The sequence below is a fragment of the Chlamydotis macqueenii genome, chromosome 2 (assembly GCF_036417535.1).
Source record: "Chlamydotis macqueenii isolate bChlMac1 chromosome 2, bChlMac1.mat, whole genome shotgun sequence".
NCBI classification, from domain to species: domain Eukaryota; kingdom Metazoa; phylum Chordata; class Aves; order Otidiformes; family Otididae; genus Chlamydotis; species Chlamydotis macqueenii.
In genome coordinates this window covers 163,202,797-163,227,288 of record NC_141557.1, presented here as the reverse complement: position 1 = coordinate 163,227,288, position 24,492 = coordinate 163,202,797, and the positions used below count along the sequence as shown (strand labels likewise).

General features: G+C 58.2%; 6 protein-coding genes across 6 annotated transcripts; all 6 read right to left on the bottom strand.

Moving 5' to 3' along the window:
- Positions 1-385: 385 nt before the first annotated feature.
- On the bottom strand, positions 386-694 carry LOC147601892 (feather keratin 4-like). Its single transcript, XM_086742716.1, has one exon. It carries the CDS (start codon positions 692-694, stop codon positions 386-388), a length of 309 nt encoding a protein of 102 aa, XP_086598842.1.
- Positions 695-5,486: 4,792 nt separating this feature from the next.
- On the bottom strand, positions 5,487-7,406 carry LOC147601891 (feather keratin 4-like). The gene is made up of 2 exons (XM_086742714.1): positions 7,121-7,406; positions 5,487-5,533 (listed from the first exon to the last, which is right to left on the bottom strand). Exons 1-2 carry the CDS (start codon positions 7,404-7,406, stop codon positions 5,487-5,489), a joined length of 333 nt encoding a protein of 110 aa, XP_086598840.1.
- A 3,803-nt stretch (positions 7,407-11,209) lies between these two features.
- Positions 11,210-11,518, bottom strand: LOC147601890 (feather keratin 4-like). Its single transcript, XM_086742713.1, has one exon. It carries the CDS (start codon positions 11,516-11,518, stop codon positions 11,210-11,212), a length of 309 nt encoding a protein of 102 aa, XP_086598839.1.
- A 4,886-nt stretch (positions 11,519-16,404) lies between these two features.
- On the bottom strand, positions 16,405-16,713 carry LOC147601889 (feather keratin 4-like). Its single transcript, XM_086742712.1, has one exon. It carries the CDS (start codon positions 16,711-16,713, stop codon positions 16,405-16,407), a length of 309 nt encoding a protein of 102 aa, XP_086598838.1.
- A 3,250-nt stretch (positions 16,714-19,963) lies between these two features.
- LOC147601888 (feather keratin 4-like) lies at positions 19,964-20,272 on the bottom strand. Its single transcript, XM_086742711.1, has one exon. It carries the CDS (start codon positions 20,270-20,272, stop codon positions 19,964-19,966), a length of 309 nt encoding a protein of 102 aa, XP_086598837.1.
- A 3,253-nt stretch (positions 20,273-23,525) lies between these two features.
- On the bottom strand, positions 23,526-23,834 carry LOC147601887 (feather keratin 4-like). The gene has a single exon (XM_086742710.1). The coding sequence runs from the start codon at positions 23,832-23,834 to the stop codon at positions 23,526-23,528; it is 309 nt and encodes a 102-aa protein (XP_086598836.1).
- Positions 23,835-24,492: the final 658 nt, after the last annotated feature.

Below are 24,492 nucleotides of genomic sequence, written 5' to 3'. Positions count from 1 at the left end.
GCCAGTCAGGCGCCCATCAGTCGAGGTCCCTTGTGTGAGCTGGATGTTGCCAGAGCACCAGGATCTTCCTGCTCTGCGGCTGGACTGTCACAGTGGAGGACCCTGGAGATCTTTGGCTTGTCAGCAGGTGGATGCAGCAGAGAGTACCGGTGATGCTCGAAGAGGCAAAGTAAAGAAGGAAGTGGGAGAAGAGGAGGAGACACATGGACCATGTTTCCAGGCAATGCAGGCTGGTCCCCATCCGTGCTTCCTTTGCTTTGTGGCGTGAGAGAAGGAGCCATGGATGGTGAGCCCATGGGCCAGCAACAGCCTGGAATGGCATCTTCAGTCCATGAGACGGCTTCCATGGTGTGGGTGGTTGGAGTCAGGGGTGGTGTCAGGGCCCTTAGCAGGGGTAGCAGGCTCTTGTGCCACGGAAGCAGCCCAGGCCTCCAAAGCCGTAGCCGTAGCCAGCGGCAGCGGAGGAGACGGGCACTCCCTGGTCGCTGAGGAGGTTGCCCACGGCAGCCGATGCGGAGGATCCGACGGCGGTGTTCTGGGGGAAGGAGCTGAGGATGGGTCCTGGCAGGGTGACCAGCACGGCGGGAGGCTGGATGAGGACGCGGGAGTCCTGGCACTGCCTGACGCAGGGCTGGTTGCAGCTGTCGGCCAGCGGGGTGGGTGCGCAGGGGCGGCAGAGGTCGTAGCAGGCCATGTGTGTGGTGTGGAGGGGCCCTGGAAGAGAGGGTGTTGAGAAAGCGGAGGGGCGTGGGGGTGTTGGGGGCGGTGTTTGCGGAGGGCGAGGGAGTGGGGAGGCCTGGTGTGGGGCTGTGGGGAGCGTGGTGGTGGGGAGGGGTGAGGGCTGCTGGGGCTGGGGCAGAGCGTGCTGGCAGAGCCGGGGCAGGTGGGGCAGGAGAAGGAGGGGCAGGGGCTTGAGGCTCACCTTGTTGAGCGTGGAGGAGAAGGCGTCAGGAGAAGTGTGTGAGGGAGAGAGGCGCTGGGCCGGCTTTTATGCTGCTCCCCAGGTGCCCGAGGGCTCAGACACCTTTGCCGTGACAGCGTTTTGCAGCAAGCAGCTCTGGCACGGCACCGCCTCACAGGGAATGAGGTGGGGTGTGTTCTCCTGCCCACAACACTCCCTTTTCTGTGTCCTTCTCTTGAGGCCGTGTCCATCCGACCCCGGCGGCAGCTTTGAAGTGAGAGTAGGCATTTGGGAACAATTCCATGGGATGCGCGTGTCAGGGCCTTTGGCAGACACGACCAAAGCACAGGAGAGGTGAGGTGTCACCATTCAGCTCATCCGGTGGCCCGTGTGTGGTGTGGTTTGTGGGTGCCTTGTGAAGAGGGGACTCCATTTCCTCGCAGCCCTGGAATGCTGTCTCAACTTTTTAGGTGTGCTGGGCTCAATGGAGTGCCCTGCCAACACATTCACGTCCTCCCCGCGTTATCTCCAGCTTGCTAAGCCCGTCTTAGGTCTGGCCTTTCCTGTTGGGCGTGATGGGTGTCTTGGTGCCCCTTCGTACCTGTAAGGTTTCAGCTGTGAGTACTGGGTTTGCGTGGCAAGGTTTTGGAGTGGGGGTCTGCAGGGGTGACTTCTGTGAGAAGGTGCCAGAAGCTTCCCCCATCTCTGATGGAGCCATTTCCAGCTGAGTCGGAGATGGACCCGCCGCTTGCCAATGCTGAGCCAATCAGCGATGGTGGTAGGGCCACTGTCCTAATTTATTAAAGAAGGGAAAAACGTGCCATCAAAGGGCAGATGGAAGAGACAACAGAGAACGTGTGAAAGAAAAAATTCTGCAAGCTCCATGGTCAGTAATGGAGGAGGACGAGGTGCTCCAGACGCCAGAGCAGGGATTCCCCTGCAGCCCCTGGTGAAGACCATGGTGAAGCAGGTTGCCTCCCTGCAGTCCGTGGAGGTCCATGGAGCAGCAGATATCCACCTGCTGCCCTTCGAGGACCTGATGCTGGAGCAGATGGTTGTGCCCAACGGAGGCTGTGACTCCGTGGAGACCCGGCATTGAAGCAGACTCCTGGCAGGAGCTGTGATCCAGTGGGGACCACGCTGGAGCAGTCCTTGTCTGAAGAGTGCACCCCGTGGAAAGGAGCCATGCTGGAGTGTGTTGAGGAGAACTTCAGCCTGTGGGAAAGAGCCACAGTGGAGAAGTTTGTGATGGACTGTCTCCCGTGGGTGGGACCCCAGGCTGGAGCAAGGGAAGACTGTGAGCAGGAAGCAGCAGCAAATGCAGCGCGTGATGAACTGACTGCCGCCTCCGTTCCTGCTTCCCTGGGACGCTCGGGGGTAGAACGTGGAGAACCTGGGAGTGAAGTTGAGCCTGGAAGAAGGGAGGGGTCAGGAAAAGGGGGTTTTTTTTAAGATTTATTTCCCATGATCCTACTCTGCCTCTTGATTGGCGGTTAATTAGGTTCATTTCCCCCATTCAGTTCCATTTTGCCCGTGACAGTAATTGGTGAGTGCCTTCCCTGTCCTTATCTCGACTCAGGAGACTTTTGTCACATTTTTCTCCCCGCTGTCCATTGGAGGAGGGAAGTGACAGAGCGGCTTGGTGGGCACGTGCCATCCATCCAAGGTCACCCCAGCACAGAGCCCCATCTCCCCAGCAGAGCAGGGTCACAGGCTGGTTCCTGCCCCTGGCCCTCAGTGCCCCGTGCTGTGCCTCAGGGACCCCAGAGCGAGGAGGATGGTGACGTCACAGAGGGGGTTCTGTGTGACCTCACAGCAGAGGGGTGGGGACCACAGCAAGGGGGGGCCGTGACAGGGGACCTCGTATGGGTGTCCCCGGCCCCCTGCAGCAGGGCCAAGGAGCGCAGGGTCTGTTGCCGTGGTTGTTGACGGCAGCTGGTTCGGGGCAGAGCTGTTTAACCCGGGCATTTCCCTCCCTCCGACCCCTCCGAGTCCCCCGGCCGCTTGTGTGCCAGGCGTTTGGTTTGGTTCTCGGCAGCTTTTCTCCTCATCCGTTCCCCCGTTCACCCCCCACCCCTCCCGGCAGTGGTTTTGGGGCTGTTTGGTGACAATTCTCTCTTCAGTGTAGGGGAGGTGTTGATTTTGGGTCCAGCCTGCTGCCTTCTGGGAGCTTCTGGAAGCTTCTGCAGCAGCTGAGACCTGTCAGCTGCCCCCTGATTGGCCGGCTGGTTGGTGCCCCCAGACTGGCAGTTAGTTATGTGCCCCCTGATTGGCTGGTTGCTGTGGGTGTGGAGGCAGTGCCTGGCTGTGGGGTGGGAGGGCTGCGGCTGTGGGGCTGGGAGCTGTGGGAGGGCTGGTGGGGCCGGTGAGAGCCCCGGGGGGAGTGGGACCAGGCGGCGGGGGAGGCTGGGGAGTTATGGCCTTTGGGGGCTTAATTTGGGGTGAGGCCATTTCTCTGGGCAGAGTTTGTGGGGCCGGAGGGGGATTGGACGTAGCGGAGGGGAAATGGGAGACGTGGATGCTGGGCTGTGCGCCTGAGAACCTCGAGGTGATGTTTGCGCGCCGTAGGGTGATGAAGCAGAATAGACCCGAGCAGAGCAGAGCAGTGAGGTTGGAAGGGTCCAGCTGCCTGAGCACTTCAGGGCTGACCACACGTTACAGCGCGTCAGTAGGGGAATTGTCCAGCTGCCTCTGAAACACCGAAATCCTGGGGCATCAGCCACCTCTCTAGGAAGCCTGTTGCAGTGTGTTCATTCCAGCATTCCAGCCCTTCCGTGAGCTGCTTTGGCCTCCTCTGGATGCTTTCAGGTATCTTAACATCCAGCTCATTGATCAAAATCTGGAACAGAACTGGCCCTAGAATGGAGCCCTGAGGAGCAGCACTGGTGAGCGGTGGCCAGCCAGATGTAGCCCCATTCACTACAACCCTTGGAGCCCTGCCCTTCAGCCAGTTCCTCACCCAGCGCATCGTGTACCTGCTCATCTCACAGCTGGACAACTTGAGCAGAAGGCTGCTGTGAGGGACTAAATTGAAGTCCTTTCCTTCATCCAGGAGATGGGTGACCTTACCATAGAAGGACATCAAATTAATTAGACAGCACTTTCCCTTTGTGAGCCGGTGTCGACTGTGCCTGATGATTGCCTTGTCCTTTAAACGGAAAGATGGTGTGAACCTACGAGTGCTGAGGGATGTACCTGATTTCCTTGCCCTGGACAGGGAGGAATCTCATGGAGCTGAGCAAGGGGAGAAGCCAATTCCTGTTTCTGGGCAGGAGTCACTCCAGGTAGCAGGAATGGAGGGGAACCAACTGGCTAGAAAGCAGCTTAGCAGAGAAGGACCTCGTGGTCCTGGTGGAGAAGAAATGGACCATGAGGGAGCAGGGAACCCTTGTGACAAAAGGGGCCACCAGTCTCCAGGGCAGCATTAGGAAAAGAGTTGCCAGCCGGTCGTTGGAGGTGACCCTTGCTGTCTCCTCAGCACTGGTGAGGAGCACTGTGGGGTTCTGTGTGCAGGTCTGTGCTCCTCAGTGGAAGAAGGACATGGAGTCAGTGGAGCAAGACCAGAGCAGGGCCTCCAAGACACTGAAGGTCCTTGAGCATCTTTCCTCTGAGGAGAGGGTGAGAGAGCTGGGATTGTTTAGCCAGGAGAGAAGAACGCAGAGGGACGGTGTCATCACTGTTCCTAAATCCCGTATGGGAGGGAATGAAGTCAGGGGAGCCTGGCTCTTCTCCGCAGTGCGCACTGCCAGGACCAGAAGTCATGGGCAGAAGTGAAAACAGTTGGAAATCCATGGGCCAAGAGGGCAAGGCTTTTCCAAGGTGAGAAGAGTGGAAGAGGTGGTGGAGTCTCTGTTCTGGGAGATAAGAAACGTCCATGGTCCCGGACAACCTGCTGTGGGGGCCGTGGTTGATCAGGGGAGTTTGAAGCACACGCTCTGCAGAGTTCCTGCGGAACTGGATAACTGTGTAGTGGTGTGTGCTGGGAGTGCTGGAGAGTCCGGTTACGGCTTTGTCTGAGCCAGCAATGGGCTTATGTCACGTTCTGGAAGCCCCTCAGTTGCTGACAGACATTGTAGGAGAGGTTCTTGTGACCCTTAGACACCCACCATGATGGCCTCCTGAGCCCTGGCTTTGTGCCGGTTGGAAGAGCCTTGAAAGGCAGAGAAAGAAGAAAGGCAGAGGAGGCATCTGATGCTGGAACGCAAGAGAACTTTATTAAGGGAAAATATTGAAGAAGCCGGAGCAGCAAGTGGAAGGGAGAGGGTCTAAGGTGCAAGTAGGGTGACCATCAGCCGAGGTCCTTTCCTTGCAGAGATATTGCCACAGCACTGGGAACCAATGTTTGCAGCGCAGCGTACTGGCCATGGCAGAAGGGGCGATGCAAAGGAGCAAGTAGAAGAGCAGGCGGCACGTGGGCCACGTTTCCGGGCAGCTTGGGCTGTCCCCTTCTCTGCTTCCTTGCTGGATGGCTTCAGAGGAGGAGCTGTGAAGGGTGAGTCCATGTGCCAAGAAGGGCCCGTAGATGCGTCCTCAATCCATGCTGTGGCTTGTAAGGTGTAGGTGGTTGCTGTACTGGCGAGGGCCCTTAGCAGGGGTAGCAGGCTCTTGTGCCACGGAAGCAGCCCAGGCCTCCAAAGCCGTAGCCAGCAGCAGCGGAGGAGACGGGCACTCCGTGGTCGCTGAGGAGGTTGCCCACGGCAGCCGATGCGGAGGATCCGACGGCGGTGTTCTGGGGGAAGGAGCTGAGGATGGGTCCTGGCAGGGTGACCAGCACGGCGGGAGGCTGCCACGGGGGTGGCAGGGCAAGCAGGCTGAAGTCTGAGAGCAGGACTTTGTCCTGGCAGCCCTGGGTCAGAGTTTGCAATGCCTGTGATGTCAGGAGGCCTCCCTTGCTCCCTAAAGGCTGGTGTAGCCCCTCCCTAGCGCTCCCCTTAGCTGAGGCCGGCTGACTTGCAGCTTCGGCTCTGGTGTGACACATGCAATTTAGAGCAACAAAGCTTCTGAAGGACCTAGAGAACAAGACTTGTTGAAGAGCAGTTGAAGAAGTCAGGGTGTTTAGGCTGGAGAAAGGGAGGCTTCTCTACAATTACATGAAGGGAGAGTGGAATGACATGGGTGTCAGTGTGTCCTGCATAATAATGAGTGATAGGGACCTTGACAGGCTGGACTGGGTGGGCTTTGAAGGTCCCTACCAACCCAAACCACTCTGTCATTCCATGATGCTTAAGTTCTGCCACTGAAGATTTAGACTGGATATTAGAAAAAAAATTCTTCACCGAATGCGCTGTCAAGCCCTGGAACAGGGCCCTCAGGGAAGTGTTTGAGTCACCGTCCAGGGCCATATTTAAGACGCATGTAGACATGGCCCTTAGGGACATGGTTTAGTGGTAGGCTTGGCCATGTTGGGTTTACAGTTGGAGTCGATGTTATGGTTCTTCTCCAACCTGAATGATTCTTTGATTGCATATAAGGCACCCTGCAAGGGCAGGGGACGTTCTGGAGAGCTCATGAGAGTGCAGGTCCAAGACTCTCTTTATGCAACTGAAAGTCTTGTGTCACGTTCTGGAAGCTGCCCTGTGCTGCTCTGCGTTGTTGTTGCTGGGGACACACTTCCTAAGCGAAGGCTTGTAGCCCTTTCCCACCCACCCCAATGGGCTGTTGAGCCCTGGCTTTGTGCTGGGTGAGATGGGAAGAGCCTTGGGAGAAGAAAGGAAGAGGAGGCGTCTCAGGCTGGGATGCAGGAGAACTTTATTGAGGGGAAAAAAGAGTGAAAAGGCAGGAGCACCAAGTGGAAGGGAGCCAGTCTGAGGTGCCAGTCAGGCGCCCATCAGTCGAGGTCCCTTGTGTGAGCTGGATGCTGCCAGAGCACCAGGATCTTCCTGCTCTGCGGTTGCAGTGTCACAGTGGAGGACCCTGGAGATCTTTGAGTTGTGAGCAGGTGGATGCAGCAGAGCATACCAGGAATACTAGAAGAGGCAATGCAAAAAATGAAGTGGAAGAAGAGAAGGAGAGACATGGGCCATGTTTCCAGGCAATGCAGGCTGGTCCCCTTTCGTGATTCCTTTGCTTTGTGGCGTGAGAGTAGGAGCCATGGATGGTGAGCCCATGGGCCAGCAACAGCCTGGAATTGCGTCTTCAATCCATGAGATGGCTTCCAGGGTGTGGGTGGTTGGAGTCAGGGGTGGTGTCAGGGTCCTTAGCAGGGGTAGCAGGCTCTTGTGCCGCGGAAGCAGCCCAGGCCTCCAAAGCCGTAGCCGTAGCCAGCGGCAGTGGAGGAGACGGGCACTCCCTGGTCGCTGAGGACGTTGCCCACGGCAGCCGATGCGGAGGATCCGACGGCGGTGTTCTGGGGGAAGGAGCTGAGGATGGGTCCTGGCAGGGTGACCAGCACGGCGGGAGGCTGGATGAGGACGCGGGAGTCCTGGCACTGCCTGACGCAGGGCTGGTTGCAGCTGTCGGCCAGCGGGGTGGGTGCGCAGGGGCGGCAGAGGTCGTAGCAGGCCATGTGTGTGGTGTGGAGGGGCCCTGGAAGAGAGGGTGTTGAGAAAGCGGAGGGGCGTGGGGGTGTTGGGGGCGGTGTTTGCGGAGGGCGAGGGAGTGGGGAGGCCTGGTGTGGGGCTGTGGGGAGCGTGGTGGTGGGGAGGGGTGAGGGCTGCTGGGGCTGGGGCAGAGCGTGCTGGCAGAGGCGGGGCAGGTGGGGCAGGAGAAGGAGGGGCAGGGGCTTGAGGCTCACCTTGTTGAGCGTGGAGGAGAAGGCGTCAGGAGAAGTGTGTGAGGGAGAGAGGCGCTGGGCCGGCTTTTATGCTGCTCCCCAAGGGGCGGGACAGCGTTGGAGCATGGCGGCATTTTTCAGCAAGGCGTCCTTGCGTGGTGCCACAGCCACGCCAGCAATGAGGCCAGGGGTGTTTCCCGTGCCACAATTTTTATTTTCGTGTCCTCCTGTTGGGTACGTGTCCATCCGACCCTGGCGGCAGCTTTTAAGTGAGCGAATGAGAAGCCGGAGTCCTGGTGTTGATGGTTCGTGTCCAGCTGGGCAGGAGACGCCACCAAGAGGTGGAAGAGGCGGCGTGTCGTCAGTGAGGTCATCCTCTGTCACTGGTGTGTTGTGGTTTGCGGGTGTGTTGTGACGCTGGGGCCCCAGTTCCTGGCAGCCCTGGCAGCTGGTCTGGGCTCTCGAGGTGTGCCACGCGTGAGGACAGACTCCCCCTTCCATCACGTTCGGTCACTCTGCGCCTTGCTCCCAGCTCGCTAAGCCTGTCCTTAAGCTTGGCCTTCCCTGTTGGGTGTGCTCTGTGTGTGTCGTATTGCCGCTCTTGCTTGTAAGGTTGTAGCTGGGAGAAAGGAGGCCGCCTGTTTGGGGCTGTGGCCTCTTGGTGCCCTCCCTGGAGGTAACAGTGTGGTCAGGCCGAGGAGCGCTGTGTGGGAGAGCAGGACGTTGTCCTGGCAGCGTTGGTTCAGAGCTCACACGCGCTGTGCCATCAGGAGCCCCGCCATGCTCCCCAGGGCTGGTGTTGGCCCCTCCGTAGCGCTGCCCTGAGCTGGGGCCGACACGTTTGCAGCCTTGGTCTGGTGAGACGCAGTGCTTGATGTGGATCACCCTCGCAAGGCCCGGTGCGTTTGTGGAGAGCCCCTGAGTGTGGCGAGAGGCAGAGGGGGAACAGGATGACCAGGGAGAGGATGTGGTGAAGCAGGGCCTTTGGGGTCTTCACTTGGGGTGAGCTGCGAAGGCTGAGGCCGCTTCTGAGCACAGCGTCTGACAGGTAGAAAGAGGATGTGGAGCTGGCAGAGGGCACTGGAGGTGAGCGTGCAGCAGCGGCTGCAGAGCCGAGGCCGTGATGGTGGTGGATGCATGGCCGTGCATTCATGCGTTGGTGCATGGCAAGGCCTGCCGCAGTTCAGCCGAGGGGAAGCTCTTGCAGGCTGTTTGTCAGGCCAGCAGTGCTCGTGGCTGAGGGAGATGAAAGGAGGCAGGTAGGAGCGCTTGGGGACTGGATGTATGTGAGTCCATGCAGCCTGAGGGGTCATAGCCACGAGTGCTGACGGACCTGGCTGGTGAGTGGCCCTGGGTGGCCACTCTCCATTATCTTGGAGAAGTCTTGCTGCCTTGGAGCAGTACCTGCTGGCTGGAAGGGAGCTGATCGTCCTTCTGTCTTTGGGAAGATCAGGAAGATTTGGGAAAGTAGAGGCTGGTGAGCCTGACCTCGTCCCTGGTGAAGGTGATGGCTGAAATGGTCCCAGCAAGCAATGCCAAGGCCAGGAAGGACAAGAATGTGGTGGGGAAAGGCTGCCATGAATTTACAAAACAGAAATTGTGCTTGACCAACCTCCATGTCTATTATGTTGAAGTGACAGTGTTTCCAGATTAAGAGAGAGCCGTGGCTGGTGTTCACCTAAGTTTTCAGTAAAGCCTTGGACACTTTCTCCCGTTGTGTGGTCACAGAGAAGCTGAGAAGGTGTGGGTTGCGTAAGTGGCCAGTGAGGTGGGGTGCACAGTGGTTGATGGTCTGGGCCCAGAGGCTTGTGCTGAGTGTCCCAAAGTGCAGTTGGAGGCCAGTCTCAAGTGGTGTAGCCCAGGACTCAGATCCGTGGGGTCACCACTGTTCAACATCCTCATCGACGCCCTGGGCAGTGGGACAGAGTGCCCCCAGAGCTGGTTATCAGATGCTGCAGAATTTGGAGGAGTGTCTGAGGCACGACGTGGTTGTGTCACCACTCAGAGGGAGCTGGAGAGGCTGGAGAACGGGGCAGAGAGGAATCTCCTGAAGTTCAGCAGGGGGAAATGCAGAGTCCTGCATCTGTGTAGGAACAGCGCTGGTCACCAGGACATGCTGTGGGCCACCAGGCTGGAAAGCAGCTTTGCTGAGCACGACGTTGTGGTGCTGGTGGAGAAGAAGCTGCCTTGCCAGGCAGCAAAGCACCCTTGGGGCAAAAGAGGCCAAGAGTCTCCAGGGTGGCGTTGGGAAGACCGTTGCCAGCAGATGGGCAGAATTGAACTGTTACTCTCTCTTTAGAACTGGGGAGGCCCCGTGTGGAGTCCTGCATCCAGTCGAGGGCTTTCCAGCAGAAGAAGAACATGGACTTAGTGAGTTGAGTACATGACCACCAAGAGCTGATAGGCCTGGAGCATCCTTCATCTGAGGAGAACGTGGGAGAGCCGGCAGGTGTTTTTGGTCTGGAGGGAAGGCGACACAGTGGAGACGTCATCAATGTGTCCAAATCCTGGATGGAAGGGAATGGGGACAGGGGATTCAGTCTCTTCTCATCACGCCCACGGCCATGGCAAGGGGGAATGGAGAAAGCTGCTAAGATGTGTCGTGTGCTTGGAAGAGAAAGCAACCCCTTTTCAGCGTGAGGGTCAAACAGTGGAAGCGGTTGTGCAGAGAGATGTTGGTGTCTCCTTCCTTCGTGATACTGCAAACCTGACATAGGACATGGTCGTGGACAGCCGGCTTGAGGTGACCCTGCATGAGCAGGTTGGGTTGAACTGGATGCTCTGCAGAGGTTCCTTGTGCACTCAGTGATTCTGTTGGCAGTGATTCTGCTGCTGTGATGGGCAGAGAGTCGTTCTGGGGAAGAGGGTTGGTGAAGTGCATGGTGGCATGGGAAACTTGCTTCAGAAGCATGGGTAGAAGTGCCTTGGCATGTCCAAGACTGTGCTTGGCTGTGTGAAGGGCTTGTGTCAGTTCTGGAAGCTGCCCTGTGCTGCTCTGCGTTGTTGTTGCTGGGGACACGCTTCCTAAGCGAAGGCTTGTAGCCCTTTCCCACCCACCCCAGTGGGCTGTTGAGCCCTGGCTTTCTGCTGGGTGAGACAGGAAGAGCCTTGGGACAAGAAAGGAAGAGGAGGCGTCTCAGGCTGGGATGCAGGAGAACTTTATTGAGGGGGAAAAAAGAGTGAAAAGGCAGGAGCACCAAGTGGAAGGGAGCCAGTCTGAGGTGCCAGTCAGGCGCCCATCAGTCGAGGTCCCTTGTGTGAGCTGGATGCTGCCAGAGCACCAGGATCTTCCTGCTCTGTGGTTGCAGTGTCACAGTGGAGGACCCTGGAGATCTTTGGCTTGTCAGCAGGTGGATGCAGCAGAGCATACCAGGAATACTAGAAGAGGAAATGCAAAAAATGAAGTGGGAGAAGAGGAGGAGACACATGGGCCATGTTTCCAGGCAATGCAGGCTGGTCCCCTTCCGTGCTTCCTTTGCTTTGTGGCGTGAGAGAAGGAGCCACGGGTGGTGAGCCCATGGGCCAGCAACGGCCTGGAGTTGCGTCTTCAATCCATGAGATGGCTTCCAGGGTGTGGGTGGTTGGTGTCAGGGCCCTTAGCAGGGGTAGCAGGCTCTTGTGCCACGGAAGCAGCCCAGGCCTCCAAAGCCGTAGCCGTAGCCAGCGGCAGCGGAGGAGACGGGCACTCCCTGGTCGCTGAGGAGGTTGCCCACGGCAGCCGATGCGGAGGATCCGACGGCGGTGTTCTGGGGGAAGGAGCTGAGGATGGGTCCTGGCAGGGTGACCAGCACGGCGGGAGGCTGGATGAGGACGCGGGAGTCCTGGCACTGCCTGACGCAGGGCTGGTTGCAGCTGTCGGCCAGCGGGGTGGGTGCGCAAGGGCGGCAGAGGTCGTAGCAGGCCATGTGTGTGGTGTGGAGGGGCCCTGGAAGAGAGGGTGTTGAGAAAGCGGAGGGGCGTGGGGGTGTTGGGGGCGGTGTTTGCGGAGGGCGAGGGAGTGGGGAGGCCTGGTGTGGGGCTGTGGGGAGCGTGGTGGTGGGGAGGGGTGAAGGCTGCTGGGGCTGGGGCAGAGCGTGCTGGCAGAGCCGGGGCAGGTGGGGCAGGAGAAGGAGGGGCAGGGGCTTGAGGCTCACCTTGTTGAGCGTGGAGGAGAAGGTGTCAGGAGAAGTGTGTGAGGGAGAGAGGCGCTGGGCCGGCTTTTATGCTGCTCCCCAGGTGCCCGAGGGCTCAGACACCTTTGCCGTGACAGCGTTTTGCAGCAAGCAGCTCTGGCACGGCACCGCCTCACAGGGAATGAGGTGGGGTGTGTTCTCCTGCCCACAACACTCCCTTTTCTGTGTCCTTCTCTTGAGGCCGTGTCCATCCGACCCTGGCGGCAGCTTTGAAGTGAGAGTAGGCATTTGGGAACAATTCCATGGGATGCGCGTGTCAGGGCCTTTGGCAGACACGACCAAAGCACAGGAGAGGTGAGGTGTCACCATTCAGCTCATCCGGTGGCCCTTGTGTGGTGTGGTTTGTGGGTGCGTTGTGAAGAGGGGACCCCATTTCCTCGCAGCCCTGGAATGCTGTCTCAGCTTTTAGGTGTGCTGGGCTCAATGGAGTGCCCTGCCAACACATTCACATCCTCCCCGCGTTGTCTCCAGCTTGCTAAGCCTGTCTTAGGCCTGGCCTTTCCTGTTGGGCGTGATGGGTGTCTTGGTGCCCCTTCGTACCTGTAAGGTTTCAGCTGTGAGTACTGGGTTTGTGTGGCAAGGTTTTGGAGTGGGGGTCTGCAGGGGTGACTTCTGTGAGAAGGTGCCAGAAGCTTCCCCCATCTCTGATGGAGCCATTTCCAGCTGAGTCGGAGATGGACCTGCCGCTTGCCAACGCTGAGCCAATCAGCGATGGTGGTAGGGCCACTGTCCTAATTTATTAAAGAAGGGAAAAACGTGCCGTCAAAGGGCAGATGGAAGAGACAACAGAGAATGTGTGGGATAAAAAATTCTGCAAGCTCCGTGGTCAGTAATGGAGGAGGACGAGGTGCTCCAGACGCCAGAGCAGGGATTCCCCTGCAGCCCCTGGTGAAGACCATGGTGAAGCAGGTTGCCTCCCTGCAGTCCGTGGAGGTCCATGGAGCAGCAGATATCCACCTGCTGCCCTTCGAGGACCTGATGCTGGAGCAGATGGTTGTGCCCAACGCAGGCTGTGACTCCGTGGAGACCCGGCATTGAAGCAGACTCCTGGCAGGAGCTGTGATCCCGTGGGGCCCACGCTGGAGCAGTCCTTGTCTGAAGAGTGTACCCCGTGGAAAGTAGCCATGCTGGAGTGTGTTGAGGAGAACTTCAGCCTGTGGGAAAGAGCCACAGCGGAGAACTTTGTGACGGACTGTCTCCCGTGGGTGGGACCCCAGGCTGGAGCAAGGGAAGACTGTGAGCAAGATCAGCAGCAAATGCAGGGCGTGATGAACTGACTGCCACCTCCGTTCCTGCTTCCCCTGGGACGCTCGGGGGTAGAAGTGGAGAACCTGGGAGTGAAGTTGAGCCTAGAAGAAGGGAGGGGTCAGGAAAAGGTTTTCTTAAGATTTATTTCCCATGATCCTACTCTGCCTCTTGATTGGCGGTTAATTAGGTTCATTTCCCCCATTCAGTTCCATTTTGCCCGTGACATTAATTGGTGAGTGCCTTCCCTGTCCTTATCTCGACTCAGGAGCCTTTTGTCACATTTTTCTCCCCGCTGTACATTGGAGGAGGGAAGTGACAGAGCGGCTTGGTGGGCACGTGCCATCCATCCAAGGTCACCCCAGCACAGAGCCCCATCTCCCCAGCAGAGCAGGGTCACAGGCTGGTTCCTGCCCCTGGCCCTCAGTGCCCCGTGCTGTGCCTCAGGGACCCCAGAGCGAGGAGGATGGTGACGTCACAGAGGGGGTTCTGTGTGACCTCACAGCAGAGGGGTGGGGACCACAGCAAGGGGGGGCCGTGACAGGGGACCTCGTATGGGTGTCCCCGGCCCCCTGCAGCAGGGCCAAGGAGCGCAGGGTCTGTTGCCGTGGTTGTTGACGGCAGCTGGTTCGGGGCAGAGCTGTTTAACCCGGGCATTTCCCTCCCTCCGACCCCTCCGAGTCCCCCGACCGCTTGTGTGCCAGGCGTTTGGTTTGGTTCTCGGCAGCTTTTCTCCTCATCCGTTCCCCCGTTCACCCCCCACCCCTCCCGGCAGTGGTTTTGGGGCTGTTTGGTGACAATTCTCTCTTCAGTGTAGGGGAGGTGTTGATTTTGGGTCCAGCCTGCTGCCTTCTGGGAGCTTCTGGAAGCTTCTGCAGCAGCTGAGACCTGTCAGCTGCCCCCTGATTGGCCGGTTGGTTGTTGCCCCCAGACTGGCAGTTAGTTATGTACCCCCTGATTGGCTGGTTGCTGTGGGTGTGGAGGCAGTGCGTGGCTGTGGGGCGGGAGGGCTGCGGCCGTGGGGCCGGGAGCTGTGGGAGGGCTGGTGGGGCCGGTGAGAGCCCCGGGGGGAGTGGGACCAGGCGGCGGGGGAGGCTGGGGAGTTATGGCCTTTGGGGGCTTAATTTGGGGTGAGGCCATTTCTCTGGGCAGAGTTTGTGGGGCCGGAGGGGGATTGGACGTAGCGGAGGGGAAATGGGAGACGTGGATGCTGGGCTGTGCGCCTGAGAACCTCGAGGTGATGTTTGCGCGCCGTAGGGTGATGAAGCAGAATAGAGCAGACCAGAGCAGTGAGGTTGGAAGGGTCCAGCTGCCTGAGCACTTCAGGGCTGACCACACGTTACAGCGCGTCAGTAGGGGAATTGTCCAGCTGCCTCTGAAACACCGAAATCCTGGGGCATCAGCCACCTCTCTAGGAAGCCTGTTGCAGTGTGTTCATTCCAGCATTCCAGCCCTTCCGTGAGCTGCTTTGGCCTCCTCTGGATGCTTTCAGGTATCTTAACATCCAGCTCATTGATCAAAATCTGGAACAGAACTGGCCCTAGAATGGAGCCCTGAGGAGCAGCACTGGTGAGCGGTGGCCAGCCAGATGTAGCCCCATTCACTACAACCCTTGGAGCCCTGCCCTTCAGCCAGTGCCTCACCCAGCGCATCGTGTACCTGCTCATCTCACAGCTGGACAACTTGAGCAGAAGGCTGCTCTGAGGGACAGGATGAAAAGCCTTGCTGAACTCCAGAAGAACTACATCCATCCCATCCCTTCATCCAGGACATGGCTGACCTTACCATAGAAGGACATCAAATTAATTAGACAGCACTTTCCCTTTGTGAGCCGGTGTCGACTGTGCCTGATGATTGCCTTGTCCTTTAAAGGGAAAGATGGTGTGAACCTACGAGTGCTGAGGGATGTACCTGATTTCCTTGCCCTGCACAGAGAGGAATCTCATGGAGCTGAGCAAGGGGAGAAGCCAAGTCCCGTTTCTGGGCAGGAGTCACTCCAGGTAGCAGGAATGGAGGGGAACCAACTGGCTAGAAAGCAGCTTGGCAGAGAAGGACCTCGTGGTCCTGGTGGAGAAGAAATGGACCATGAGGGAGCAGGGAAGCCTTGTGACAAAAGGGGCCACCAGTCTCCAGGGCAGCATTAGGAAAAGAGTTGCCAGCCGGTCGTTGGAGGTGACCCTTGCTGTCTCCTCAGCACTGGTGAGGAGCACTGTGGGGTTCTGTGTGCAGGTCTGTGCTCCTCAGTGGAAGAAGGACATGGAGTCAGTGGAGCAAGACCAGAGCAGGGCCTCCAAGATGCTGAAGGTCCTTGAGTGTCTTTCCTCTGAGGAGAGGGTGAGAGAGCTGGGATTGTTTAGCCAGGAGAGAAGAACGCAGAGGGACGGTGTCATCACTGTTCCTAAATCCCATATGGGAGGGAATGAAGTCAGGGGAGCCTGGCTCTTCTCCGCAGTGCGCACTGCCAGGACAGGAAGTCATGGGCAGAAGTGAAACCAGATGGAAATCCGTGGGCGAAGAGGGCAAGGCTTTTCCAAGGTGAGAAGAGTGGAAGAGGTGGTGGAGTCTCTGTCCTGGGAGATAAGAAAAGGTCCATGGTTCCGGACAACCTGCTGTGGGGGCCGTGGTTGATCAGGGGAGTTTGAAGCACGCGCTCTGCAGAGTTCCTGCGGAACTGGATAACTGTGTGGTTGTGTGTGCTGGGAGTGCTGGAGAGTCCTGCTGGGGAAGAGTCAAGTGTGTGCTGGCATGGGGAGAGTTCATCAGAGGCGTGCGCAGGGGAGCGTTGTCCTGTTACGGCTTTGTCTGAGCCAGCGATGGGCTTATGTCACGTTCTGGAAGCCCCTCAGCTGCTGACAGACATTGTAGGAGAGGTTCTTGTGACCCTTAGTCACCCACCATGATGGCCTCCTGAGCCCTAGCTTTGTGCCGGTTGGAAGAGCCTTGAAAAGCAGAGAAAGAAGAAAGGCAGAGGAGGCATCTGATGCTGGAACGCAGGAAAACTTTATTAAGGGAAAGTATTGAAGAAGCCGGAGCAGCAAGTGGAAGGGAGAGGGTCTAAGGTGCAAGTAGGGTGACCATCAGCCGAGGTTCTTTCCTTGCAGAGATATTGCCACAGCACTGGGAACCAATGTTTGCAGCGCAGTGTACTGGCCATGGCAGAAGGGGCGATGCAAAGAAGCAAGTAGAAGAGCAGGCGGCACGTGGGCCACGTTTCCGGGCAGCTTGGGCTGTCCCCTTCTCTGCTTCCTTGCTCGATGGTTTCAGAGGAGGAGCTGTGAAGGGTGAGTCCATGTGCCAAGAAGGGCCCGTAGATGCGTCCACAATCCATGCTGTGGCTTGTAAGGTGTAGGTGGTTGCTGTACTGGCGAGGGCCCTTAGCAGGGGTAGCAGCCTCTTGTGCCACGGAAGCAGCCCAGGCCTCCAAAGCCGTAGCCGTAGCCAGCGGCAGCGGAGGAGACGGGCACTCCCTGGTCGCTGAGGACGTTGCCCACGGCAGCCGATGCGGAGGATCCGACGGCGGTGTTCTGGGGGAAGGAGCTGAGGATGGGTCCTGGCAGGGTGACCAGCACGGCGGGAGGCTGGATGAGGACGCGGGAGTCCTGGCACTGCCTGACGCAGGGCTGGTTGCAGCTGTCGGCCAGCGGGGTGGGTGCGCAGGGGCGGCAGAGGTCGTAGCAGGCCATGTGTGTGGTGTGGAGGGGCCCTGGAAGAGAGGGTGTTGAGAAAGCGGAGGGGCGTGGGGGTGTTGGGGGCGGTGTTTGCGGAGGGCGAGGGAGTGGGGAGGCCTGGTGTGGGGCTGTGGGGAGCGTGGTGGTGGGGAGGGGTGAGGGCTGCTGGGGCTGGGGCAGAGCGTGCTGGCAGAGGCGGGGCAGGTGGGGCAGGAGAAGGAGGGGCAGGGGCTTGAGGCTCACCTTGTTGAGCGTGGAGGAGAAGGCGTCAGGAGAAGTGTGTGAGGGAGAGAGGCGCTGGGCCGGCTTTTATGCTGCTCCCCAAGGGGCGGGACAGCGTTGGAGCATGACGGCATTTTTCAGCAAGGCGTCCTTGCGTGGTGCCACAGCCACGCCAGCAATGAGGCCAGGGGTGTTTCCCGTGCCACAATTCTCATTTTCGTGTGCTCCTGTTGGGTACGTGTCCATCCGACCCTGGCGGCAGCTTTTAAGTGAGCGAATGAGAAGCCGGAGTCCTGGTGTTGATGGTTCGTGTCCGGGCGGGCAGGAGATGCCACCAAGAGGTGGAAGAGGCGGCGTGTCGTCAGTGAGGTCATCCTCTGTCACTGGTGTGTTGTGGTTTGCGGGTGTGTTGTGACGCTGGGGCCCCAGTTCCTGGCAGCCCTGGCAGCTGGTCTGGGCTCTGGAGGTGTGCCACACGTGAGGACAGACTCCCCCTTCCATCACGTCCGGTCACTCTGCGCCTTGCTCCCAGCTCGCTAAGCCTCTTTAGGCCTGGCTTTTCCTGTTGGGTGTGCTCTGTGGGTGTCTCGGTGCCCCTCTGGCTTCTCAGTTTGTACCCATGTCTGTTGGGTTTTGTGGGAAGGTTTTGGTAGTGCAGGGTTTCCAGGAGTGTCTTCTGTCAGAATTTGCCAGAAGCTTACCCCATGTTTGACCAAGCCAATGCCATCTGGCTTAAAGATGGATCCGCATCTGCCAAGACCTAAGCCCGTCATCGACGGTGGTGACACCTCTGTGTTAACATATCAAAGAAAGGGAAAACCTCTGTAGACACCAAGGTCTCTGAAGAAGGAGGGGCAGGAAGTGCTCCAGGCACGGGAGCAGAGATTCCCCTGTAGCCCGTGATGAAGACCATGGTGAAGTCTGTGGTGAAGCAGGCTGTTCCCCTGCAGCCCATGGAGGTTTATGGGGCAGAAGTGATCCACCTGTGGTGCGTGGAGGACCAGAAGTGCTTTTGCCATCCCTGATGTGATTTCAATGATGTGGGTGGCTGGGATCAGTTTTGGTGGCAAAAAGGTACGAAAGCCTTCACACCTCACACCAGTTTGCAGCAAGTAGCTCTGTCCTGCCACAGCCTTGCAAGTAACACGGTGGGGAGCGCTTTCCTTCCGGCAACGCTGCCTTTTCTTGTCCTTCTCTTGAGGGCTTGTCCATCTGACCCTGGTAGCAGCTTTGACGTGAGAGCATTAGTGGCCAAAAACTTGATGTTCATGGCGCATGTTGAGGTGGGCTGAAGACATGAGCAAAGCATAGGAGTGGTTGGGTGTCATCATGATGTCATCTGGTGGCTCTTGTGTGGTGTGACTTGTGGGTGTGTTGTGAAGAGGAGGCCCCATCCCTTCACAGGCCTTGAGGTCTGGTCAGGACTTTGCAGGTGTTCCAGGAATGAGTGGTGACCCCTTCCATTGCTTCAGTCCCTCCCTCCCTTGATCCCAGCTTGGAAAGCCTGTCTTTAGGCCTGGCCTTTCCCATGGGCTGTGCTGTGTGGGTGGTGGCGTGGTGCCCCTTGGCTTGTCAGGCTGTAGCTGGGAGAAAGGAGGCTGCCTGTTTGGGCTTGTGCTCCCGTGGTGCCGTCCACGGGGGTGGCAGGGCAAGCAGGCTGAAGTCTGAGAGCAGGACTTTGTCCTGGCAGCCCTGGGTCAGAGTTTGCAATTCCTGTGAGGTCAGGAGGCCTCCCTTGCTCCCTAAAGGCTGGTGTAGCCCCTCCCTAGCGCTCCCCTTAGCTGAGGCTGGCTGACTTGCAGCTTCGGCTCTGGTGTGACACATGCAATTTAGAGCAACAAAGCTTCTGAAGGACCTAGAGAACAAGACTTGTTGAAGAGCAGTTGAAGAAGTCAGGGTGTTTAGGCTGGAGAAAAGGAGGCTTCTCTACAATTACATGAAGGGAGAGTGGAATGACATGGGTGTCAGTGTGTCCTGCATAATAACGAGTGATAGGGACCTTGACAGGCTGGACTGGGTGGGCTTTGAAGGTCCCTACCAACCCAAACCACTCTGTCATTCCATGATGCTTAAGTTCTGCCACTGAAGATTTAGACTGGATATTAGAAAAAAAATTCTTCACCGAATGCGCTGTCAAGCCCTGGAACAGGGCCCTCAGGGAAGTGTTTGAGTCACCGTCCAGGGCCATATTTAAGACGCATGTAGACGTGGCACTTAGGGACATGGTTTAGTGGTAGGCTTGGCCATGTTGGGTTTACAGTTGGAGTCGATGTTATGGTTCTTCTCCAACCTGAATGATTCTTTGATTGCATATAAGGCACCCTGCAAGGGCAGGGGACGTTCTGGAGAGCTCATGAGAGTGCAGGTCCAAGACTCTCTTTATGCAACTGAAAGTCTTGTGTCACGTTCTGGAAGCTGCCCTGTGCTGCTCTGCGTTGTTGTTGCTGGGGACACACTTCCTAAGCGAAGGCTTGTAGCCCTTTCCCACCCACCCCGAGGGGCCGTTGAGCCCTGGCTCTGTGCTGGGTGAGACGGGAAGAGCCTTGGGAGAAGAAAGGAAGAGGAGGCGTCTCAGGCTGGGATGCAGGAGAACTTTATTGAGGGGAAAAAAAGAGTGAAAAGGCAGGAGCACCAAGTGGAAGGGAGCCAGTCTGAGGTGCCAGTCAGGCGCCCATCAGTCGAGGTCCCTTGTGTGAGCTGGATGTTGCCAGAGCACCAGGATCTTCCTGCTCTGTGGTTGCAGTGTCACAGTGGAGGACCCTGGAGATCTTTGGCTTGTCAGCAGGTGGATGCAGCAGAGATTACCGGTGATGCAAGAAGAGGCAAAGTAAAGAAGGAAGTGGGAGAAGAGGAGGAGACACATAGGCCATGTTTCCAGGCAATGCAGGCTGGTCCCCATCCGTGCTTCCTTTGCTTTGTGGCGTGAGAGAAGGAGCCATGGATGGTGAGCCCATGGGCCAGCAACAGCCTGGAGTTGCGTATTCAATCCATGAGATGGCTTCCAGGGTGTGGGTGGTTGGAGTCAGGGGTGGTGTCAGGGCCCTTAGCAGGGGTAGCAGGCTCTTGTGCCGCGGAAGCAGCCCAGGCCTCCAAAGCCGTAGCCGTAGCCAGCGGCAGCGGAGGAGACGGGCACTCCCTGGTCGCTGAGGAGGTTGCCCACGGCAGCCGATGCGGAGGATCCGACGGCGGTGTTCTGGGGGAAGGAGCTGAGGATGGGTCCTGGCAGGGTGACCAGCACGGCGGGAGGCTGGATGAGGACGCGGGAGTCCTGGCACTGCCTGACGCAGGGCTGGTTGCAGCTGTCGGCCAGCGGGGTGGGTGCGCAGGGGCGGCAGAGGTCGTAGCAGGCCATGTGTGTGGTGTGGAGGGGCCCTGGAAGAGAGGGTGTTGAGAAAGCGGAGGGGCGTGGGGGTGTTGGGGGCGGTGTTTGCGGAGGGCGAGGGAGTGGGGAGGCCTGGTGTGGGGCTGTGGGGAGCGTGGTGGTGGGGAGGGGTGAGGGCTGCTGGGGCTGGGGCAGAGCGTGCTGGCAGACGCGGGGCAGGTGGGGCAGGAGAAGGAGAGGCAGGGGCTTGAGGCTCACCTTGTTGAGCGTGGAGGAGAAGGCGTCAGGAGAAGTGTGTGAGGGAGAGAGGCGCTGGGCCGGCTTTTATGCTGCTCCCCAAGGGGCGGGACAGCGTTGGAGCATGGCGGCATTTTTCAGCAAGGCGTCCTTGCGTGGTGCCACAGCCACGCCAGCAATGAGGCCAGGGGTGTTTCCCATGCCACAATTCTCATTTTCGTGTCCTCCTGTTGGGTACGTGTCCATCCGACCCTGGCGAAGGCTTTTAAGTGAGCGTGTGAGAAGCCGGAGTCCTGGTGTTGATGGTTCGTGTCCGGGCGGGCAGGAGACGCCACCAAGAGGTGGAAGAGGCGGCGTGTCGTCAGTGAGGTCATCCTCTGTCACTGGTGTGTTGTGGTTTGCGGCCGTGTTGTGACGCTGGGGGCCCCAGTTCCTGGCAGCCCTGGCAGCTGGTCTGGGCTCTGGAGGTGTGCCACGCGTGAGGACAGACTCCCCCTTCCATCACGTTCGGTCACTCTGCGCCTTGCTCCCAGCTCGTTAAGCCTGTCTTTAGGCCTGGCCTTTCCTGTTGGGTGTGCTCTGTGAGTTTCTTGATGCCCCTCTGGCTTTTCAGTTTGTACCCATGTCTGTTGGGTTTTGTGGGAAGGTTTTGGTAGTGCAGGGTTTCCAGGAGTGTCTTCTGTGAGAAGATGCCAGAAGCTTACCCCATGTTTGACCAAGCCAATGCCACCTGGCTTAAAGATGGATCCGCATCTGCCAAGACCTAAGCCCATCAGCGAGGGTGGTGACACCTCTGTGTTAACATATCAAAGGAAGGGAAAACCTCTGTAGACACCAAGGTCTCTGAAGAAGGAGGGGCAGGAAGTGCTCCAGGCACGGGAGCAGAGATTCCCCTGTAGCCCGTGATGAAGACCACGGTGAAGTCTGTGGTGAAGCAGGCTGTTCCCCTGCAGCCCATGGAGGTTTATGGGGCAGAAGTGATCCACCTGTGGTGCGTGGAGGACCAGAAGTGCTTTTGCCATCCCTGATGTGATTTCAATGATGTGGGTGGCTGGGATCAGTTTTGGTGGCAAAAAGGTACGAAAGCCTTCACACCTCACACCAGTTTGCAGCAAGTAGCTCTGTCCTGCCACAGCCTTGCAAGTAACACGGTGGGGAGCGCTTTCCTTCCGGCAACGCTGCCTTTTCTTGTCCTTCTCTTGAGGGCTTGTCCATCTGACCCTGGTAGCAGCTTTGACGTGAGAGCATTAGTGGCCAAAAACTTGCTGTTCATGGCGCATGTTGAGGTGGGCTGAAGACATGAGCAAAGCATAGGAGTGGTTGGGTGTCATCATGATGTCATCTCGAGGCTCTTGTGTGGTGTGACTTGTGGGTGTGTTGTGAAGAGGAGGCCCCATCCCTTCACAGGCCTTGAGGTCTGGTCAGGACTTTGCAGGTGTTCCGGGAATGAGTGGTGACCCCTTCCATTGCTTCAGTCCCTCCCTCCCTTGCTCCCAGTTTGGAAAGCCTGTCTTTAGGCCTGGCCTTTCCCATGGGCTGTGCTGTGTGGGTGGTGGCGTGGTGCCCCTTGGCTTGTCAGGCTGTAGCTGGGAGAAAGGAGGCTGCCTGTTTGGGCTTGTGCTCCCGTGGTGCCGTCCACGGGGGTGGCAGGGCAAGCAGGCTGAAGTCTGAGAGCAGGACTTTGTCCTTGCAGCCCTGGGTCAGAGTTTGCAATTCCTGTGAGGTCAGGAGGCCTCCCTTGCTCCCTAAAGGCTGGTGTAGCCCCTCCCTAGCGCTCCCCTTAGCTGAGGCCGGCTGACTTGCAGCTTCGGCTCTGGTGTGACACATGCAATTTAGAGCAACAAAGCTTCTGAAGGACCTAGAGAACAAGACTTGTTGAAGAGCAGTTGAAGAAGTCAGGGTGTTTAGGCTGGAGAAAAGGAGGCTTCTCTACAATTACATGAAGGGAGAGTGGAATGACATGGGTGTCAGTGTGTCCTGCATAATAACGAGTGATAGGGACCTTGACAGGCTGGACTGGGTGGGCTTTGAAGGTCCCTACCAACCCAAACCACTCTGTCATTCCAGGATGCTTAACGTCTGCCACTGAAGATTTAGACTGGATATTAGAAAAAAAATTCTTCACCGAATGCGCTGTCAAGCCCTGGAACAGGGCCCTCAGGGAAGTGTTTGAGTCACCGTCCAGGGCCATATTTAAGACGCATGTAGACGTGGCCCTTAGGGACATGGTTTAGTGGTAGGCTTGGCCATGTTGGGTTTACAGTTGGAGTCGATGTTATGGTTCTTCTCCAACCTGAATGATTCTTTGATTGCATATAAGGCACCCTGCAAGGGCAGGGGACGTTCTGGAGAGCTCATGAGAGTGCAGGTCCAAGACTCTCTTTATGCAACTGAAAGTCTTGTGTCACGTTCTGGAAGCTGCCCTGTGCTGCTCTGCGTTGTTGTTGCTGGGGAAACACTTCCTAAGCGAAGGCTTGTAGCCCTTTCCCACCCACCCCAGTGGGCTGTTGAGCCCTGGCTTTGTGCTGGGTGAGATGGGAAGAGCCTTGGGAGAAGAAAGGAAGAGGAGGCGTCTCAGGCTGGGATGCAGGAGAACTTTATTGAGGGGAAAAAAAGAGTGAAAAGGCAGGAGCACCAAGTGGAAGGGAGCCAGTCTGAGGTGCCAGTCAGGCACCCATCAGTCGAGGTCCCTTGTGTGAGCTGGATGCTGCCAGAGCACCAGGATCTTCCTGCTCTGTGGTTGCAGTGTCACAGTGGAGGTCCCTGGAGATCTTTGGCTTGTCAGCAGGTGGATGCAGCTGAGAGTACTGGCAATTCTAGAAGAGGCAATGCAAAAAATGAAGTGGAAGAAGAGGAGGAGACACATGGGCCATGTTTCCAGTCAATGCAGGCTGGTCCCCATCTGTGCTTCTTTTGCTTTGTGGCGTGAGAGAAGGAGCCACGGATGGTGAGCCCATGGGCCAGCAACGGCCCGGAATTGCGTCTTCAATCCATGAGATGGCTTCCAGGGTGTGGGTGGTTGGAGTCAGGGGTGGTGTCAGGGCCCTTAGCAGGGGTAGCAGGCTCGTGTGCCGCGGAAGCAGCCCAGGCCTCCAAAGCCGTAGCCGTAGCCAGCGGCAGCGGAGGAGACGGGCACTCCCTGGTCGCTGAGGACGTTGCCCACGGCAGCCGATGCGGAGGATCCGACGGCGGTGTTCTGGGGGAAGGAGCTGAGGATGGGTCCTGGCAGGGTGACCAGCACGGCGGGAGGCTGGATGAGGACGCGGGAGTCCTGGCACTGCCTGACGCAGGGCTGGTTGCAGCTGTCGGCCAGCGGGGTGGGTGCGCAGGGGCGGCAGAGGTCGTAGCAGGCCATGTGTGTGGTGTGGAGGGGCCCTGGAAGAGAGGGTGTTGAGAAAGCGGAGGGGCGTGGGGGTGTTGGGGGCGGTGTTTGCGGAGGGCGAGGGAGTGGGGAGGCCTGGTGTGGGGCTGTGGGGAGCGTGGTGGTGGGGAGGGGTGAGGGCTGCTGGGGCTGGGGCAGAGCGTGCTGGCAGACGCGGGGCAGGTGGGGCAGGAGAAGGAGAGGCAGGGGCTTGAGGCTCACCTTGTTGAGCGTGGAGGAGAAGGCGTCAGGAGAAGTGTGTGAGGGAGAGCGGCGCTGGGCCGGCTTTTATGCTGCTCCCCAGGTGCCCGAGGGCTCAGACACCTTTGCCGTGACAGCGTTTTGCAGCAAGCAGCTCTGGCACGGCACCGCCTCACAGGGAATGAGGTGGGGTGTGTTCTCCTGCCCACAACACTCCCTTTTCTGTGTCCTTCTCTTGAGGCCGTGTCCATCTGACCCTGGCGGCAGCTTTGAAGTGAGAGTAGGCATTTGGGAACAATTGCATGGGATGCGCGTGTCAGGGCCTTTGGCAGAGGCGACCAAAGCACAGGAGAGGTGAGGTGTCATCGTTCAGCTCATCCGGTGGCCCTTGAGTGGTGTGGTTTGTGGGTGCGTTGTGAAGAGGGGACCCCATTTCCTCGCAGCCCTGGAA